The sequence below is a fragment of the Sarcophilus harrisii genome, chromosome 1, assembly GCF_902635505.1.
Source record: "Sarcophilus harrisii chromosome 1, mSarHar1.11, whole genome shotgun sequence".
In the NCBI taxonomy this organism is placed as follows: domain Eukaryota; kingdom Metazoa; phylum Chordata; class Mammalia; order Dasyuromorphia; family Dasyuridae; genus Sarcophilus; species Sarcophilus harrisii.
In genome coordinates this window covers 459,799,747-459,816,572 of record NC_045426.1, presented here as the reverse complement: position 1 = coordinate 459,816,572, position 16,826 = coordinate 459,799,747, and the positions used below count along the sequence as shown (strand labels likewise).

Below are 16,826 nucleotides of genomic sequence, written 5' to 3'. Positions count from 1 at the left end.
CATTGCAATTTATAATTTTGCCACCCACCCATGGAGTACTCATGTGCCAATAAAAATAGCACCCCTGTTGCCTTTGGCCCATTTGCAATTCTCTGAGGTCCAAGAAAGTAAAAAGTAAAATAAACAAATTAAAATTGAAAATAAAAGCCTAATTTGGAAGGCTTCAAACTATACCTCCCTTCAACTCTTCCTAGTCCATTTTGGTCTATTCCAGCCCAGTGACTCCCAATCTAAATCTTGCCCTTCTTCTTTTTTTTTTTTTTTTTTTTGGGGGGGGGGTTGGGGGAAGGATGAAGGGGGAGGAAAAAAGTAAAAGGAGATATGTATAACCTTACTCTTCTACCTTTCCCACACATTATGATCAGTACATATGTCTTTATTCACAAATGTTTTTAGACCGTATCTCCCTCCCTCACAAAACACAGAAAAAGTGAATTTGATTTTATATGGAGATTTGATATGAATAGAGCCCAATCTAGAATGCTGGCTTCTTTCAATTTAGTCCCTATAACATAGTTAAGGAAAAGCATAAAAATAAAATATTACATATCATTGCCAAACATTTGGCTTCCCCACCTTTGGCAATTTCCTCCAAGTTTATGCCATCTATACCAATTGTGTAGGCATACCTTCCTCCCACCCCACCCCCCAGGGCCTCAGGAATTGGATTAAATATAACTGGAAACCATTTGATAAAATAAATATAATATGTGGTTTTCTAAGTCAATATAACAACCCTTACTAATTAATGGCCCCAATTCTTTTTGAGTTTTATACCACTGATCTATACTATAGACATGCTATATCTGGAATTCACTTTTTACATTGTACTCTATAGTTCCTTCCTCATTCACTGGGGAAGTAATATAGATGGAAATTCCAAATACTTCTCTAGCCATCTTTTTCAATGGCTGCTAAAGTGCAGTGCATAAAAATAAGTATTAGGAAAACACATAAGAAATTTAGTAATTGCTAACATTTGGATACTTTAAAAGTAATCAAACATCAGTTCTCTAAAATAATATTCTGCATATTAAGGAAATATATATACATATAAATGAACAAACTACTTTATGATGCAGTTAAAATTAAATTTTTAAAATAAAGACACTGCAAAGGCAGAAATATTCTCCTGTGTTTTATTGTAGTCAAATGACATTAAACAGAAGAAACATACATTTTTATTTTTTAATCCATGATCCTTCCCAGCTTGGCACACATTTGTAAACATGAAGTTCATAAAATCAGTTATCTAGAATTACAAAGGAATTAAAATCTGACCACAGTATAATGTATTCTCAATTTCTAGTATCCTATAAATAGATTAACATATACAAAAATGCAATTAGGTTTATTTTTCCCATTTATCAAGCATATGTTATTCCCAAGTTTCCTTAAAAAATATGGCTTTATAAAAATATTCTGCAATTCACAATATGAATTGAGAATTTTTTCAATTATACATATCAGATCTGCATCACCCATGTCACAGCTTTAGAGGATTATTGCTTTCCTTACCAGTTTATAGCTTATTATTTTGAAATACATTTCATATGTAGTTAATATTCAGAGTTTACTAAAATAATACTCTGAGAACTGCATGATAAAAACACAAAATAGATTTTAGTTTGGTTTTTTTTTTTAAAGCAGAAAATAAAGGTCTCTCTCAGAGACAGTTTTTAACATACTTAAGATGCGTGCCTGTCAAGTAAAGGCAACCACATTTTATGGCTTATTTCACTAATGCTTCTCTAAAAGTGAAGTTTTCTCCATCTCTTTTAAACAGACAAAACAAATATTTTTTTTAACCACAGCAACTCAGACAAAATAAACACAAAATAATGTTGTTTTTTTTAAAGGAGCTTACATGGTGTGAAATAGCAACATGCAACAGAGAGACTACATATCAATTTAGAAAAATGTTAAAGTAGGTAAATATAACTGAGTTTGAAAGAGTTATATTCTTAACATCACTGTATATTCAACAACTAAGTGCTTTTAGGTTAAGCAAATTCGCCAAAAGCAAACAGGTATTCAATTATACATATCAATTTCTAACACTCAAATTTCAACAGTAGATTAAAAAATACAGCTAAAGATCTTATCAGTCTGGTGGGACAAAATGTGTTTCATAAATTAGCTTACATTTTGCCTACACATTTAAAATATCATTTTCTTCATCACATCAAAAAATAAGTTTATCGTATGTATAAGAAACTTCAAACCTTCATATTTAATATTTTAAGCCATTTTCTAAATAGCCAGTTAAACAAATAGTACTTTATAAAAGCTTCGTTTTTGCACTTTTAGCAGAATGCTTGAAATTCATGTTGATATAAATCAGTGCAATTCAAAATTTCACAGCTGATATACTCATTAGTGTTACTAATTAAGGGTGCTGACCCAACTGATTCTTGGCAGTCATAAAATGATTTTAAAAGCATCTTATCCTTAAAACAGTTCATCCAAAATATTCTCAAATTTTGCTACTAAGTACCCACAACAAAATATACATTAAAAAAAACTTTCAAATGTCTATAGCTGCTACATTATTAACAGAAAATAAAGAACTGTTTGAAGATCATACATAAATGCAGGTTAATCTTACAACATGGAAAAAAAGAGACAAAGTAAACCAATAAATGCACTGGATTTGGCAGCCCCTCCCCCCCAATTCATATAGAAAGGTATATATAAATTACTTCTACAATGTTGTGTGTGTTTTTAAGTGTTCTAAAATGACAGTTGGCTATTGCTCCTTCAAGATATCTTAGTGTTCCTTCTCAAAGACACTGAACTCCTTAACAATCACTTCACAAGAGCAACCACAACCATGTGTTTCCCTTGTGGTTATGGGTGGTCCTCCTGTAGTAGGGATAGTCTTTCTGAAGCTTTACGTATCTGTGAAAATAAGGGGAGATCTAAATTAAAGGACCAACCAGAAACAGAATGAAATATTACTTGATTTCAATATTTTCTTAAACACTAAAAAATGATCAAATTTTAAATGCCCTTTACAGAGGAAAACTTTGTAAAAAAAAAATAGTTACTTGCTAATACCTGTTAGGGGACTTTCTAAGCGCTAAACTAGATGTTGGCTAAACTAAATAAGAATATAAATTATGAAATTGTATTAATCAGTCAATGGTCTTTGAATTTTGAATTCCTTAATTTTCAAATAAAGATTTTTTTTTCTTTTTCTTTTGATTCTGTTCTCTATCTAACCAATGAACTACCTTTGTTCAAGTTCCCTCTACAGATGAACAATTCAACTGTAAATTATGCCCTTATAAAATTTTCTTAGCTACGAGGACAAATATTTTACCCATATCACAAAACTAGTATAAGTATTTCTTGCCAATCCAAAATTAAGGACAGCTAAAATTAGAGAATTTCAATTGACAAAAGACAACTAACTACTCACTATTTTTTTTTTTTACCCCACCTGATGTTTTTCAGTTAATGGTAAAGGGGTTGATAATGGAAATGTCTAGAAAAATATTTTAAAATTGTGTCTTGCCTAAGTTTTAATCTAAGCTTAAAATCATATCATCTTTCCTAAATATCACTATTCTAAATATCCTAAAATCATATATCATCTCAGCTTAAATGATTGGTACAAAAATTGAAAAATGCTCAAGGGAACTGAAACACTCAACAAAATAATTCCTGTTCCATTTCTAGTACTTGATTTTCATTTTAAAATTTTCTTTCTTATTTTCTCTTTCAGCATTTTTCTCCTTAAATCAGCATCATGATCACATAGGTTCTTCTTAAAATAATTTGAAGGACAAAGTTCAATAAGAAACATGTGTATTATAATACAGAATATTAGTCATAGATGCAAAGGACCTGGGTTGGATTATAAGCTCTATTATTTCACCTTTGATAGGTAACTGAACAAGTTGGAGAAAGAAATGTCATTCCACCTAAGTAACTTTGTCAAGAAAATTCCAAACAGGATAACAAAGAGTTGAACACAAGTGAAATGAACAACTACCACCAGTAATTCAACATCCCTAGGCATCTTTCCAAATCCCTAAAATGAAAGAGTTGGACTAGTTCATCTCTTAAGTTATCCTTCCAGCTCTAATTCTTTTATTCTAAAATACACTTTTTATTTTAGTCTAGTTAAATAATTACCCATAGCTCTTTAAGAAAATATATGAGATTGTTAGCTAAAATTAAAGAATGAAGTCATTAGTCCATAAATGGACATTATGGAATAAAGTTAGCAGAGTTTATGCATCAGATAATAAATACCCATTTCTATCTTGACTACCACTCACTAACTCTCAGACATAAGGAAGTATGCCTCATTATCAGTTTTTAGAGACTATGACTGGATTTTCAATTATGTAGATTTTTATCTCCTTTTAATGTTTTTATGTACAGTGTCATGATCAATGTATATATTATTCTAATACTTTTGTATCAATTCATAGTAAATTTGCCAAAGTTCTTTGTTAATTATTTGTCACTTCTTATGAGATTATAGCATTCTATTATGTTCATATGCTATGTTTAATTAGAAACCCACTTTGCTCCTAATTCTTTATTTGAAAATACAAAACAGACTACTTCATAACTTCACTAAAGTGCCTTGTGCTGCTATAGCTTCTCCAGTAGTGACCAATTGTTTATTTTTTCACCTTTGTCAATTTGTATGAGATTATGTAAAACCTTAGAGATGTTTTAATTTATTTTTCTCTCACTATTAGTGATTTGGAACATGTTTTCAAATGGCCATTTATATCTTGCAATTCATCTTTTGAAAATCGTTTATGTCTTTTATGCCTTACACTTATTGAAAAATAGCTCCTGATATTGGAACTAGGGTGAATTTTATATATTTTGAATATCAGACTTATCAATATCTGATGCAATAAATTTTCCCAACCAATTATTTCTTTTATTCTGTCTTCATTTCTATTATCCATGCAAAATTTTTTTTTTACTTTCATAGAATTAAAATGAATTATTACACAAAGGAGAATGAAGAGGTACATAATTGTCATTAGACCATAATATATAACTCACATTGTTCAAAGAAAAATAAGAATAAAAGATATCAACAGGGAAATGTGCTATGGGAAGAGAGAATGAGCTGGTCATGTGGCAAATGAGAGAGTCAGCAGGCAAACAATACAAGCACTTCAATAGTATGGATGTAAATTAAGAAAAAGGCTTCCAGCATGTTCCAACACTTTTAATGAATTCTTAGAAAAAGGAGAGTTGAGAATTGCATGATTGACCAAAATGATGACATCACAGATCTAAATTTGACCACTGAGTAGCCAAAATAGTCTCTATTTTATCTTTTATACTTTTTCTGCTTTGTTAAAAGTAGTCCCTCTAGTTCCTCTATGATTGTAAAAGGCACCTAATCTTGTAATTTTTAAGTATATGCTTTAAATTCAGGTCACTCATGATGAGCTTGTTACAGTATATGATACAAGATGGTTGTCTAAATCTACTTTCTACTAACCTGCTTTGCAATTTTCTCAGTTCTTGGGTTATTCAAACATAGGTCTACTGTTTTTGACTATTTATTTTGGTTTGTTGCCAAACAAGCCTATTCCATTGATGAACTTTTTTTTTTTTTAAATCAGTATCACAGAAGCTTAATGATTATTATTAATATAGAATATAGGATCTGGTAACTTTACAAGTTTATACTTTCCCCTAGTATTTCCAATGAGATGTTAAACCTTTATTCTTCCAAATTAATTTAGTTATCCTTTTGTCTAGTTCTAAATAGTAAACCCTTTGGCTTAATTCTTTATTATTAAAAACGTGCAGCTTACTCAATACATCTATTATCTCTAGATGACAGTCAACTTTAAATGTTTGGACATCATATTCTATGACATAGCCATACATAATCACCAAAAGAATTAAAATATTGGTAGTAAAAATATGGATCTGTTTTCATAAAAATATTTGGGAACATTAAAACAGCTTTACAATCTCTAAAGACTCTCTTTTTATCCTCCTGTTCAATTCTAGGCCCAATTCATCGCCCACCTGCATTATCTATTCATATACAATGATGAATTAATTCTAAGATATCCATTCAATTCCAAATGATAGTCTAGAATATATTTATTATACATATATTTATCAGATTACGATTTTTGAATAATGTTTATAAGATTTTGAAAAATTCTGAAAATTGATGTTATCTGCACAATCCCCAAACAAAAATCTTAAGCATCTCAGTACCTAGGGAGAATCCATCTTCCAATTTATCTCGTTATCTTCTCTTTTTATTTTATTTTATTTTAATAGCTTTTTATTTACAGGTTATATATATGGGTAACTTTACAGCATTGACATTTGCCAAACCTCTTGTTCCAATTTTTCCCCTCCTTCCCTCCACCTTCTCCCCCAGATGGCAGGATGACCAATAGATGTTAAATATATTAAAATATACATTTGATACCTTGTTATCTTATCAATGACAGTGGCAAACATCTTTAGGGAGCATAAATCTTCCTGTTTTGTGCTTAATATGATATTACTGGATCAGAATGTCTTTGATTGAGATTATCATTTTCACAGAATCTTTTGATTCTTTGCTGACATATACGTGAGAGACATTTTTGGAGGACAGATTTCAAAGAGACCAAATCAAATATTTGGTTTCTTTAATGGAAAAAAAAAAAACACTAAAATAAAACCAAGAAGTAAAGCAGAATCTGATATTCTATGCATTTTTCAAGCAACTCTGTGGTGATAAAGATGTCTTGTTCTATGGCAGGGGTGAGAAACATCCAGCGCCATATAAAGCTTGTAAAATCATTTGGTGTGGCCCCTCCAAGGCAACATCTCCTATGGCTTGAGTTCTTTAAGCTGATAATTTTGCATGGTCTGTGAATGATGTTATAAATATCCAAATGCCCTTTGACAGAAAAAAGGTTCCCCATCCCTCTTCTATGGAATACTGCTGATGAAAATTCACTGACTCCTTTCCAATTCTGTCATTAATGCAGCTCTTCTATATATAGATTATGTTCATAAAAATTGTATGTAGATAGAAGGTAGGCATATCAGTCAAAGGTTTTCAGGTTTCTCATAATTATCTGTCTTGGAGTAATGACAAGATCTTCTGAGAATTTTTTTCTGCCTTTGGTAGCTTTCCCTCCAGATATCTTAACAACTGACTTCAATTTCCTCAAGCCTATGTCAATTGTAGCACAGATTTTCTCTGTGAAAATTTGCATCTACTCCAGTGGATTTTTTTTTCATTATTACCATCATTTTCATAGCTACAAACACATTTAGGTTTATAGAAGACTCTTTGATGGTATTTACAAATACTTGTTATGGCTCTTCTGGTCTCACTGGGGCAATTGATATGGATTGTTTAATTATCTATATGAAATTGCTATAATGTGTACCTATTTGATGTTTAATCCATCAATTTCCTATATTTCAATATTAACAATGTTTAATAGGTCAGGATGGAAGTGTTTTAGTGCATGCTACACTTCTCATTTTTAATCTTTCTGTTAGCTCTGTATTTTGATTTTGCCCTGAGAAATCAGTAGCCTAATTATAAACAAATGGCAAATTCAAAAAACATCTTCCATCATCAATAATTACATTTACTTTAAAAAATAATCATTTTCATTTTTATGATGTTATTTTATGCTTGTCATGTCCTTAATATTCTGGCTCGACTGTTGAAGAAAATATTCGTAATATATAGGTATCAGGCTTCTGTGTACTCTAAAAAAAAATCTTTGGATTCTCTCATTTCTTAAATTCTTGAACCATATTTTCCAACACATTTTCCATAACCTATAACTATACTCAATTTTGCATTGATGTCACTAAGCAACGTAGAGGGTCTAAAGAAGTTCTTTGTGGAATATCTTATGGCCCTCTTCAACAAGTGCTGGCACATAAGCTGCAAGTATTTTCACAATAGTCTCCCCCCTATATTTATCATTAGCACTGCAATGTAATATGGCCAGATGTCTCATGAAATAGTGTGAGCCATTCTTTCATTTTGTTTCAATTCCTTTAATTTTCAACATTTATATTGAGAATGTTAAAATTTCTATGATTAGTTTCTCTAGGAATTTGACCACTCAACTGGGTCCTGAACTAAGACTACACATAAAGACAGACTGAAAGTATACTACATTAGTGCCTTCTGTCACTGTTACTAATACAGCTGAAGCAAAAGGAAGTCTAATCTGGACTTATAGGACTGAGAACTATTTTGTATTTTGCTTTGTCTCACAGATCGTCATGGTTGAATAATACATCTTCAAGTGGTCATAATATCGATGATGATGAGTCTGGACCTGACTAGTGCAGGCCTAAGACATCAGACAGACAGTCTTGTGGCCAGGACTGTACTCAAAGCCTGGTACAACTTGTCAAAGCCTGTACAACTCTGTAGGCATCATCTCCTAGCATCAAAAGCCACATTCATGCCACAATGAAACTTGGACTTTGTAGACGGTCATTCAGTCTCTAGGCATCAATTAAGCTCCTATTGTAGGCTAAGAACTATACTAAATAGAAAAAAGCAAAAGATAATCCATTGCTCTCAAGGAGTTCACAATCTTAAAAATACGGTACAGTAAACTACAGAAATGGTATTAAAAGCAGTCAGGGCTCAAAGGAGACTGGGGACAGCAAAAAAAAAAAAAAAAAAGATGTTTAAACATCAAAAAGATACTTCATCTCTTCTTAGGGCTTTTTGCAAGTGTTTATAAATACTTTGATAATCACTGAAATGTCACTTAAAATTATTCCAAATGATAATTTATATTAATCTTTATCCTAGATTGAAGAATAACAGAGAACTCAATGAAATGTTATAGCTACCAAACAATGTTGAAGGAAAACTAACTGGTCATTTAGCTACTATCCTATAGAAGCATGATATACAGGTGGAGCTCTCTACACAAAAACAAACATAAATAAATAGATGAATGAATGAATAAAAATGAAGAGTAGTTTTTAATGATGCCATTAGCCAGTCTATTTCAATGGAAAAGATATAACTTTACATATACTTACATTAGTATCCATTCAGTTCTATAAGAAATTACTGAGCAATAAACTATAATAGAAGAAGCATTGTTAACTAAGGAGTAAGAGTAAAACAACTCAAAAAAATGTGAGGCAATTCAGAAATGAAATGGCCCTACATTCTAATAATTACCTATAATCAACTAGCTCACAATATTTAGAGAGGAAAGAGCTTTACAAACCCTAAAACACCATATAAACATGGTATTATTGGTGTAAGTTGTACGCAAAAGCAGCTCAGAGTTCTACAAGCCAAACTCCTTTGTAAAATAAGACTTTAAAGAGGTGTGAAACAGATGATTGGGGGAGTGGTATAATGGATGGAGTGCTGGTAAGTCAGGACTCAAATTCCTGAGTTCAATTTTGTCCTTACTTAAGTAGCTCTGTGAAATTGGGCAAGGCACTCAGTTTCTTTATCTATAAGATGAGCTAGAGAAGGAAATGTCAAACTCCAGTATCTTTGCCAAGAAAATCTCAAATGAGGTCACAAAGGTTTATTCACTATTGAAATGACTGAACTATAAGAATAAAAGGAATCAGTCTTTATGAACACATTGACAACTTTCTTTTTCACATAAAAACATTTCATATATCACTGCAAATTAAATGAAAAGTGATAACTAAGTAGAGCACCTAAGGACTCGATGGAAAATGGGCATAGAAAAATCTTTAGGTAATGATGACATTTATGTACAATCCTATGTGCTTGGGTGAAACTCATCATGCTAAAATGCTATGAAACCAAATCACTGAGACAAAACTAGTTGGGTCTTATTTCTCTTGTTCAACTTCTATTTCAGTCATTATAAAAAAGATAAGTAACTTTTTAAATATAGGAAAGAGCTCTTTAAAATGTAATTCATTTAATTTCTTCAATAAAAAATAGTTTATATTATCTGCAGATAACATTGTCCTAAGCACTAAAGATGATACAAGTAACTACACTTTGGGGAGAGACAGTAGAGGGGTGGGAAGGAGAGAGAAATATGGATAACTAGGCAATACAATATTAAATTATTAACTGTAACATCACATAAAAAGTAAATCACAGTATCATGAAAGCATTATTGAAGTCTGAAGGAAAAGGTTGTTATATAGTGGGTAGGGGTGAAAAGATAAAAGGAAAGCTTCAGAAAATGGCAATTTGTTCTTCAAGTGAAAATCAATCAATCATCAAGTTTTTATTAAGTTCCTCCCATATGCCAGGAACTTGGCTAGGTATTAGGGACACAAAGACAAAGAATGAAAAAAAAAATCTTTCTTCATAAAGATGAAAATTATTCCTTACAAAAACATATGTTACAAAATCCCCCTACTTTTTTTTTTTTTTTTTTTTTTTTTTTTTAAGCAGCAAATGCTTAATGAATGACTGAGGTAAACTTACAGCCACATCAAAGAAGAGATAGCCCATGTACAAAACTTAGAAACATTGTCTCTGAAATATCTCTCATGTGTCTCTTTTTTTCCATTCATCTAAAAGCCTAGGTCGGGCCCTTAACCACTCTCTCTGGAGTGATGCAAAAACCTAAATTAATTTCCCTGCCTAATAATATCTCTCTTCCCTCTCCAAACCCATCTTTTGCATACTGTCAAAGTGATGCTCTTAAAACACATGTCTAATCAAATCACTTTGTTAATGAATAAGATCCAGTAACCCTCTATCGCTTCTAAAATAAAAAATAAACTTACCTTGACCTTCACAACCTGTCTCCAACCTATCTTTCCAGATGTATATATCATTCTTCTTCAAATATTCTATGGTCTAGAACAATTGTTCTATTTAGCCCTCACATGTGACATTCCATCTCTTGACTCCAGGCCTTTTCAACTTCATTTTTAGGAAGCCCTAGTTTCTTTAAAGCACATATCCTGCATGAAATGCTTCCTGATAACTTCAGCTAATAGTTCTTCACTTTACTGTCTGGTCAAGTTTACAGCTATGGCAAACATAGTCTATGTTCTAGATAAAATTAACATTTGAAATGTTGATTGTAATGTATTCTTTCAAATAATTGCTTTATAAATAATTAAGTATTGTGTCTGCTTTTTTCCTCAAATGTTCATATATGCCAGGTATTAGTAGACACATTTTCAGAATTTCAAAAATAATATATGGATAAGGATATATATGATACTTCTCTAAAACTCACCTCAAATAATAAGATAACTATCAGATATAATTCAATTTCTAAACTTTATTTTTTCTTCTCTTTAAATTAAAAGTGGCATATTTGGAAATGAATATAATATTTAAAAATTGTCAATTAATTTTTAAAGTATGACTTTTCACTAAAGAGTACTAGAAAGAATTTTAAAATTCTATCAAAAATTCAGGTATTTTTGTTAAGGATATTAAATCAGAACAAGTAAAAGAAATCAATGAATTAATAACTGTAAGATAATTGTAAGAGCATTAAAGTTAATTTGAACATGTGACAAAAGGAAATCAAAATAAATTTTGTGATAGAGAGTAATAAAAATGTAGAAAAAGTTTGTTGATAATAATAATTACTAACCCCCCCCAAAACATATATATATATATATATATAATTTTTTCTTTTCCTAATATTATGTAAGAACAAAAAGCATCATATCCCAAGGTTAATTTGCAAATACAGTCAAAATCAGGTCAAAAATTAAAGAATGTATTTGAAAACTTAGTTAAAGCACTACTTCCTTTATTCAAACAATTAAGTGCCTACTGTATGCAAAGCAGGCATCAAATGAGGTAGAATATTTAAAAAAAAAAAAGAGAGAGAAAAGAAATGTTCTTTTCTCCCTTCATAAAGGAAAAAAACTGTCAATTTTCTAGATCCACTTATTTTTTAAAGAAAAAATACAGAAGCAGAGGAATAAGGATAAAATAAAAGATGAAAGAGGAAAAGGAAGAAAACTTAGTAAAAGATTTTCACCAAAGCCTTAATGGCCACACAACTAAACACCAACAAACCTAAGAGAAACTTCATTTCATCAATTTTATATGGGGCCAGTTCTGACATCATTTAATAGCAAATATTTTGCGGAGAGATGACAAATACTTTTTGATTATTAAAGTACATGAGCACTACCCTATGGCTATAACAGACTAATAGAAAAAGTTGAAAGTAATAAATTTCAGAGAAAGGTTTCCATTACTTCCATTTGGCTGATATAAAAAAAGTTGGGTACTGGTTTGTTTGTTTTTAAAGCTAGAGCACCATAAAAATTGCTATTCTTTATAAACTTTCTTTTCAAGAATGATTTAGCTTCCCTTCCCTGAAATAGATTTGTAGATCATACATTTTTTAATATAAACAGAAGAAAAATAAATTATATAATAATGATCTGTCATACCTGATGGTATTTCATGTTGTTCTTCAGCTGGGGATATATTTTCTTCTAAAATAATAAAAAAAAAAAATTAATTACACACGTTTAATTTACATATAACAAATTTGACTTTTAAAACTACATATTGTGCAAGTAACTTCAAAAAAATTAAGTCATAGTTATAAGAAAATATTTTATGATAGTCTTAAGAAAATAAATTACTGACTTGATTAAATGTTAGGACATTTTTAATAACTCAGTGGTAAAAATGCTCTGCACAAAACAGATCATAAATTTTAATTCTATTTCACTAATCTCAAATCTTCTGTGTAATGAAAAAAAATCAATGAGGCACAAGTCAGAATTTTAATATAACCCATATTCTGTTTTTCACTAATTATAAGATGAAAGGTTATTATTTCATCAACTGGTATCCTATTTATAATATAAGAAAACATATCTCATGACATTATATTTAGGATATACAAAAGATGCTAATGAGACTATAAAGTTATCACTAATATTAATTAATTAAAATTATTTTTAAAGCAATAATGATCATAATATAAAAAGCTTTCCAATTAACTTTAAATACAATTCCAAAAAAAAAAAGAACATAAATGGACTATTTGTATTTTTAGCTTTTTGAAAAATGATACAAAAGAGTATTTTCTAGTACATACATGACTACAACTTAGTCTATTTTTTCAGAATTTAATTTAGGATACAATGAGAATTCAATGAAGTCTTTAATATTGATTTGATCATTTTCTTTATAAAATTACTTCTCAAAATGTTAAATTAATTTTTTATTCCAAATTACTATGAAAATCAAACAATTTATTATAACTACATTTTTTGGACATATTTGTTCTTAGTTTTTTAATCGCATCTGACTAAAATATTAGTAACTGATACTCTATTCACTGGTAGATCCAATCACATATCTGTGTCTCTGCCTGATTTTATGTCTGTCTCACTCTCCCTGTATAAAATGTGTATGGTTTTGTTTCCCTTTAAAAACATTAATTTTTTTTGCTTTATGATTTATAAAATGCCTTATGATATATGTTTTATAAATGCTTTAGTAGCATTTATTTTTACTATTCAAATATTATGCCTCCATTTTTAACACCGTAAAAATTAAATTATCGATATAAAGGACTTAATTTTCATTATGAAAAGAAAAAAAAAGATATTACCTTCTACCCCCATATTTAAATCTTCCACAGCAATGTCTAAAAATAAAAATATATTATATTTTATCAATTGAGTTCCTGAAGAACTAGAGAAGCCTCCTAAAAATGCAATTTTTTACTAAATTGCCTTTAAAATTTATGTACCAAAAGGCACTCTAAGTTTTCATTAATTTGTCTTTTGCCTTTCTAAATATTTTATAAGAAAAAGTATAGATGTTTATAGGGAAGACAAAAACAATTCTTAGACTAGTACAACCAAATAATAACAAAGAAACAAAATTGCCATCATTCTTATTATGCCTACAAGAGCCCTGTGTTTCTGAAGCAATGAGTATCAGTGGCATGGCTATACAAAATTACATGGCAAGTAGCATTTCCCATTTTGTTTTTATATTATCAAAATTAGAGCCAAATTTAGTGTCTAACAATATAAATCAATCTTCTGAAGTTCCTGTGAGTACCTATTCCTTTTTCCCTCTTCTTCAGATGCAAAGCTATGGTATGGTGCAAAGAGGTTAGCATTAGCAAACCAGAATTAGAATTCTGTCTCTACCATTTACTACTCTGTGATTTAAGTCACTGAATTACTCCAAATCTCTGTTTCTTACATATATTAAAAATAAAGATAATAATACTTCTCACAGGACTTTTGCAAAGAAAGAATCACATAAATCAAGTACTTAGTACTGAATCACAAAATTTGAGAGTTGGAAGGGACTTTGGCAGTATCTAGTCCAATCCAAATATGAAGAGTTCCTACTATAACATATTGAACAAGTGGCCATTAAGCCTCTGCTTAAAGTTCTCTAGGAAGAAGTCCATTAAAAAGCAAGCTACTCTACTCTGAGACAGTTCTAATGGTTATTACCATCCATCCAGCCTAAATCTGTCTACCCACTAACTGGGATTCTGCCCTCTGGGGCAAAAGAAAACAAGTCTCATCCCTTTCTCCAAACAAATCTTTCAAATATTTAAAGGTAACTATTACATCCATACTAAACATGGCCAGATTCTTCAACTGATGTTCACAGGGATTCAAGGCCCTTTACCAGCTGCACTGTCCTCTATATACTATCTTATCAATGTTCTTAAACTGCAGTGCCCAATATTCTAGATGACATCTAATAAGGGCCAAGTGCAGGGCACTATCATCTACCTATTCCTGGAATTTATGAATTAGATTTTTTTTTTTTTTTTGGCTATTGCATCCTACTGTTAATTCACACTGAGCTTGTAGTCTGCTAAAATCCTCAGTTTTTCAGAACTCTTGCTGCCTAACCATGCCTCCCTCGTGTTGTACTTGTGAAACTGATGTTACAATATCCAAATACAAGATTTTACATTTGTTTCTGATTTCCATTTTCTTTGATTTGACCTAATGATTTAACTCACCAAAATCTTTGAGTAGTTACTTTTAGCTTGGGTGAAAGGCATAGTTTGCACTTGTTTTCTACATTTTCTTTTAAAATCTTTTATCACATATTTTAAAAGTGAACTCCAGCATAATCTACTGAAAACTTGTCTGATTCCTATAGTTATTAATATGTCCTCTCACTCATCAAATATTCTTAAAGTATGATCATCTTGTTGCCCCTTTATCATTCTATATATTCACCTATACCTCTCACATCTCTAGAAACTTAAAAGGAGCTATTTCCTTTACACTTCCAGTGCCAAGGAGAGTGTTTTAAAATAACAAGCATTTAATTAATGTTTGCTGAGTTGAAGGGAAATAAGAAAATAACATTAAACCTAGATTATAAAGGAGGAAAAATATTTCAATAGATTAAGATGAGGAGAAAGAACATACTGGGCATAAGGAATAGGCCTGAGTGAATAAACAGAAGCAAAAGACACAATCCCTAATATCAGAAAGACTGTATTTTTAAAAAGCTTAAGTACAGATATTTAGAAAGAGACAGTTATATAATTTCTTCATAATCCAAGAATTGTTTGTTTCAAAACCAACTCCTTGCTCCAATTGTTCCATGAACTGAAAATTATTTCAGACCTCGTACAGCTGCCCTGCCTGGTTTCACCTTCATACAAGATCCTATCCCATGACAAGTTCATCACTTCTAAACTCACCACCCCCTAAACCCTGAGTGATACTTCCTCCCCTAGCTTCCTTCCCCCAATGACATAAAGGATCCTCCAAAAGCCTTCCTTTATAAAGGGCAAAATTGGACTCTCTCTCAGCTCACACTGCATCTGCTGATCTTTATGGTTTTAACTCCATGATACATGATACTTCATGGTGTCCTATTACTTCCTCCCATTTCTTGTTTGCTTTTATATGTTCTCTTCCCCATTAGACCATAGACTTCTTGAGGGCAGGGAATAGCTTTCTTTTATTAACTATATCCTCAACACTTAGCACAGTATCTGGCACATGATACTTAATAAATGTTTATTGGATTAAACTATACTGTTAACTATTTATAAGCATTACATTAACTATAGGTAAGAAAGAATTTACCTGAAACAGCTTCTGTTTTCTCATTTTCTGGAGGTTCATAAACTATAAAAAGGAGAAAAAAATTCACATATAATTCCTACAGTTTTCATTATAAAACTGTAAAGATAATGTGGTACTTTATATAGTATATATTTCTGCTCACTAAGCAGACAACTGTGTATAGCTGTTGTTCTTACTCTAAAGAATGATAAGGCCAATAGGTCAATGATATATCAAAGAAATAGTCAGGAATACATAAATTGAAATCCAACTTCTGATACTTACTACTGTGTGACTTTGGTAATTCATTTAACTTTTTATAAGCCGATTTACTAATCTACAAAACAAAAGGGTTGTACCTGTTGAACTCTTAAGTTTCTTCCAGCTCTATGTTCCTAGCTTTTGTTATTTTAATTCTTAGGTATCCTTAATTTAAGGATTAAATAATCACATAGAATATTAAAGATATTAGGACTCTCTAGTTTAAAGAATAGATGATAAAGAAGTAAACTGGTACCATTTCCAAATATAGAGAAATTTAATTACCATCATCACACTGAAGGTAGAAGAGAAATTAAATAACCTGAGATGTGGGCAGTTTACCTGATTATATGGACAAATTTATGATCTTATTATCTTATAAATTTATGTTAGAACGCTTTAGAATATGAAAAAATTATTAAGAAAAAAGGAACTGACCATCACTCATTCTATCTAGAGTCTCTTTGGGTCAAATCAGATTAGGAAAGAATATTAGAGAAAAAAAAAGAAATTCAAGGTAGTACCAGAAATTCATACAAGCCCAG

At 30.7% G+C, this 16,826-nt stretch overlaps 1 protein-coding gene across 2 annotated transcripts in view; it reads right to left on the bottom strand.

The window, feature by feature from the left end:
- Nucleotides 1-16,826, bottom strand: part of LOC100923835 (aspartyl/asparaginyl beta-hydroxylase) — a 161,783-nt gene that overhangs the window by 130,044 nt on the left and 14,913 nt on the right. For both annotated transcript variants that reach the window (XM_031946358.1, XM_031946359.1), the window contains 3 exons: nucleotides 16,042-16,083; nucleotides 13,566-13,601; nucleotides 12,388-12,432 (listed from right to left, as the gene is read on the bottom strand). In XM_031946358.1, coding sequence (XP_031802218.1) covers nucleotides 12,388-12,432; nucleotides 13,566-13,601; nucleotides 16,042-16,083 — 123 coding nt within the window. The remainder of the gene's footprint in view (nucleotides 1-12,387; nucleotides 12,433-13,565; nucleotides 13,602-16,041; nucleotides 16,084-16,826) is intronic.